At 28.0% G+C, this 5097-nt stretch overlaps 1 protein-coding gene across 1 annotated transcript; it reads right to left on the minus strand.

The window, feature by feature from the left end:
• Window positions 1-3: 3 nt before the first annotated feature.
• Window positions 4-2914, minus strand: LOC125850589 (uncharacterized; the record flags this gene model as incomplete). The annotated part of the gene is made up of 5 exons (XM_049530460.1): window positions 2144-2914; window positions 2014-2037; window positions 1839-1859; window positions 1721-1753; window positions 4-209 (listed from the first exon to the last, which is right to left on the minus strand). Coding segments are annotated over exons 1-5 (993 nt in total), but the record flags the coding sequence as incomplete, so codon positions are not given.
• Window positions 2915-5097: the final 2183 nt, after the last annotated feature.

The following is a 5097-nucleotide window of genomic DNA, read 5'->3' on the forward strand; positions in this document are numbered from 1 at the left end:
GTAACCTCCCTCACCTAATTTCTCTTTGTACCCTCTGGTCATTCTCTTTACGTGGGAGTAATTATATCTGATTGGCTTGAAATTATTTTGTGTTCGCAAAAAGCCTTCAATAGTATCATACATGGACAAATGCCTTCTTTTGAATTTGATCACCAGAAATACAATTACTAACGGAAGGCCGATCACAAATTTTGCTCCAAAATAGTACTCTGCATGTTTGAGAAATCATAACGAAGTAATTTCCTTTCAAGTCAACACAACATACAGATGATAAGGAAGTGTTGAGCTCTTATTGTTATGCGAACCGTTTTATTCTTCTCAGAAATTATGAGTTTTTTAAATTTAAGATTCTCTGTCTCATTTGATTGAAAAATATTACGTCAAAATCATAAATTAATCATATCTATCTACATGACCTTGAAAGCATTAACTTTTTAACTTTTCTCTTGCTATGCAAAGACAATGTCAGGGAGAAAGCAAATGGCATTTTAAAAATCTAAATAATATTTGGGTTAAAGAAAGATCAAAGATGCACTCATTTCACTTGTTAATTAGAATTGGTGTAATTATTAGGATAGTAATTGCTAATTACATAACCTACTAATTATCTTCATGTACTAATTGGATTTTAAAAATAAAAATTTATATTTAATATTTATATTAATAGATAAGAAACTTTATAAATGATAAATTAAATATTTAAGATATATACTGTGTTTTGAAAATATATTAATTAATAAGCATACGTTCTTAAAAAATATTATGAGAAAATAATTGATTTATATTTTTCAAATTAAATCATAAAAACTAAAAGTACAAGATTTCTATGAACATCATGAAATGCATGCTTGACAAAAATATTACTATTATAAATAAAATATCATAAATTATTAAAATATTTGACAAAAAGATAATATATCAAGTCTAACTAAATAATAAATGACTTGCAATGTGAAGTCTCAAGTCAATACTACTAAAACAAATGAAACTGAAAATATAACATAAATTCTAAATTCAAAACAAATTAGTCTTTTGTCAAATTTCAACATAAAAGGAAAATGTAAGTCTATAACCTTAGCCAACAATGAATTCTACTTTAATTTTAAAAATTAGAATACTATCAACATTATGCCAATAAAAAAAATAAGCATGACATAAAAAATAGATAATACGAAAAATTGCATGGAATTACTTGAAGTAAAGGTTGAGAATGAGAAGGAAATGAAATATAAAAAGAAAAAATAAACTTTTTGAATAAAAATTTTTAAAATAATAGAAATGAAAAATAAGAATAGAAATAAAAAGAAGAAACTAAAGTAATTAGCTTGTAATTACACCATGTAATTACAACAATTCACATCCCATACCTGAGAATTGGAGAGTGTAATTACCCTATCAATTACACCCAATCACCTGCTCACTAAGTAATTATCTAGTCAACCAAACAGGCCAAACATTGTAATTACACAAAATTTAATTAGCAGGGTGACTTTCCAAACAGAACCTTAATAAGAGGAAAAAATCTGACAGTTACAAATTTAGATTGGTATTAATAACTTCACTAACAGTAATATATTTGGAGCTGTTCTATTTTGCAATGCTTATGTTGTGCTCCTCACTTAAGTTAGATTATTTTTGCGAAAATTTAAGATCAATGGAATGCTAATGTGTGTCCATCCAAATAACATACAGCTTGCTGAAGGGATATATAGGAGCTTACTGGCGACAAGCCGAAGTAGCGGTATACTGCTCCCTGGTTAGATTAAAGTGCAAAAAGTGTAGAATGAGAGATCAATGGAGAATTAAAAGTATATGTAGAGAAAAGTTTTAGTCCTCACAGCGAATCCATTCAATAACACCTACAAAGACATGAAGAAATTAAATTGTAGTGAGTGAATCCATTGTTTTCCTAATTTCTGAGGATGGAAAAGAAATGTTAATTAAGAAGCTTATATAGTGAGTGAATCATATGGAGAATTAAAAGTCTATGTAGAGAAAAGTTTGAGTCCTCACCGATAATAAAATTATGAAGAAAACCTACAAAGACATGAAGAAATTAAATTGTAGTGAGTGAATCCATTGTTTTCCTAATTTCTTAGGATGCAAAAGAATGTTAATTAGCATAAATAATTGAAGTCCTTACTTCTCCTCCTTTCTTCAGAACGTTGCCGATCCGGATAATAAATGTCAAATCCGTAGAGGAGTGCTTGATGAAAATCAGAAAGGGAAATGTTGTTCTCTGCATTTATAATATTAGGCCATGAGGTCAGGCCTATAAATTCTGCTCTGCATCCATCACTCACTTCATCGACATGCATTTCTCCAATCTTTATATAAGTGTATCTGCTAAATTTGCAGCCTCTAATTTCTAGAAATGTGGAAGAATTATTAACAGCAATTGGACAGTTGAACATGAAAATGGGCTCTGCAATTGTTTGAAACTTTGTAATTTCAACAAGATCTGATTTAGAGGTTTCTGATTTAGAGATTATATAGTATTGGTTGAAGTTAGCGTGAGATCTCAAAGAGCATAGATCATCTTGTGTTTGTAAAGTTGGATCTACCACGTGAATTGCCCCATTATTATAGCTGATGGCTTGCACATACAGCTTCTTGGAGAATAACGATATGACAGTTTGGTTACCTTCACAAGCTAACTCATATTCTGGATCCTCTCCGCAATCTTTTGGATCAGTGTTTAAGCGAAAAGGGTAGCTTATGTTACGGATATGGCCACAAGCAGAAGGGGGACAGTAGTCGGATTCGATCATCCGAGCAGCATTGCATGTTTGCAGAAAGATGAGGATTAATGTTGAATATTTAAGCAGAATGGTTCCCCTACAAAAATACATTTGTACTAACTATGTTGATTCTTTTCCTTCCTACTGTTTCCAAGAGAAGAAAGAATTGAGAGTTCAATATTATTATGAATGCGCCTTCGTTTGTTGAATACTTAAAGCTCTGTGGACTTTTCACTACCAATATTACTCTTTTGGGTCCCAAGCCAATGGAAGACTTGTGTTTGGTCCCCATGAGAAACTTCCAACTTGAAGAGAAGACGTCGACGTTTACAAAAATACATTTGTACTAACTATGTTGATTCTTTTCCTTCCTACTGTTTCCACGAGAAGAAAAGAATTAAGAGTTAATTATTATTACGAGAGATGCTAAACAGCCAAAAAAATTTGGCCAGAATTTTGAAAAGACAATTATAACCTTTTTCCTTCAAATTAAGGCTTGCTCTTTTCTAGTAAATTGTATAAAGCATTTATTATTTTGATAAGATTAATATTTTGAATCCCACCTAATAAAATATTTAACAGTTTTGTTTCTTCGTCAAATTCATTTTTCTTCTCGTTTTTCGTCATTCTACTTCTTTACCTTACCTTTTATTTAATTCTCCTGGCTCTTTTAAAAAAAAAANTTGCATGTTTGCAGAAAGATGAGGATTAATGTTGAATATTTAAGCAGAATGGTTCCCCAACAAAAATACATTTGTACTAACTATGTTGATTCTTTTCCTTCCTACAGTTTCCAAGAGAAGAAAAAATTGAGAGTTCAATATTATTATGAATGCGCCTGCGTTTGTTGAATACTTAAAGCTCTGTGGACTTTTCACTACCAATATTACTCTTTTGGGTCCCAAGCCAATGGAAGACTTCTGTTTGGTCCCCATGAGAAACTTCCAAGAAGACTTCGACGTTTACAAAAATACATTTGTACTAACTATGTTGATTCTTTTCCTTCCAACTATTTCCAAGAGAAGAAAAGAATTGAGAGTTAATTAATATTACGAGAGATGCTAAACAGCCAGAAAATTTTGGTTAGAATTTTGAAAAGACAGTTATAACCTTTTTCCTTCAAATTAAGGCTTGCTCTTTTCTAGTAAATTGTATAAAGCATTTATTATTTTGATAAGATTAATGTTTTGAATCCCACCTAATAAAATATTTAACAGTTTTGTTTCTTCGTCAAATTCATTTTTCTTCTCGTTTTTCGTCATTCTACTTCTTTACCTTACCTTTTATTTAATTCTCCTGGCTCTTTTTTTAAAAAAAATGTGGAGTAAATTAAAAAAGAAACTAACAAGAATAAATATCTACTTTATGTCTCCAATAAAGCAACTCTATAAGATAACAGAAAAAACACTGTTTTTAAGATTTAATTTCATATTTTTTTGTATATAAATAATTAATATATTAAAAAAAATTATATTATAATTCAATTTTAAATACACTATTCATATTTTAAAATAAAACACTTACGCTTCATGCAGTGTGAAAATTATATACTTACACTTTCAATGAGTTTATCTATAACTAAATATATTAAAATAAATTATTAAACGATAAACTAAAATTATAAAAATATAGTTTTTTGTGAAATTATTCTAACAAAATTTTAAAATGGAAATAAAATTTTCATTCATGCATTTGATTTAAAAATAATTAATATTTTTTAAAAATGTTAAGTGATACAAATTAGATAATAAGATATATCAACGGCTAGTAATAACTTTATTTTAATTTAAATACGTACATTATTTATAATTTTATTTAAATGTAAATTTTATTATATATAATTTATTCTCTTGCTTTAAAATTATGTATATATAATTAGTTAGATAGAATTTCATTTACGTAGAACATTCATTCTATACAATATTTATATTTTTTTTAGGAAATTAGAAATAACATTATTGGTGGATAAAACTTGTATGATTTTTATAATATAGAAGATGTGAATGTTTGATTTCAAAATATAGAGGGTCTATTTATAATTGAACATATATAGTATACAAATGTTTAGTGTAATTAATTAGGATTGATATTTATAAGTTATAATATGAATTTTATGATTTTTATAATATATTGATCTCTATAAAGTGTTTTGAGTTTTGACAGTTTTTATTGTAATATTTTCAGATTATATTAAAAAATAGTAATATATAATTTAAATTTATTTAAACACAATAATTCATTAAATTATTTAATTAGAGCTCATATTAATAACAAAGTATCAGTAATAATTCATAAGTTATCAAGTCGATATAATATAGAGGCGCAAGACAAGGGAGGAGCCACGTAGGCTCCAGGG

The sequence above is a fragment of the Solanum stenotomum genome, unplaced genomic scaffold (genome assembly GCF_019186545.1).
Source record: "Solanum stenotomum isolate F172 unplaced genomic scaffold, ASM1918654v1 scaffold18050, whole genome shotgun sequence".
NCBI classification, from domain to species: Eukaryota; Viridiplantae; Streptophyta; class Magnoliopsida; order Solanales; family Solanaceae; genus Solanum; species Solanum stenotomum.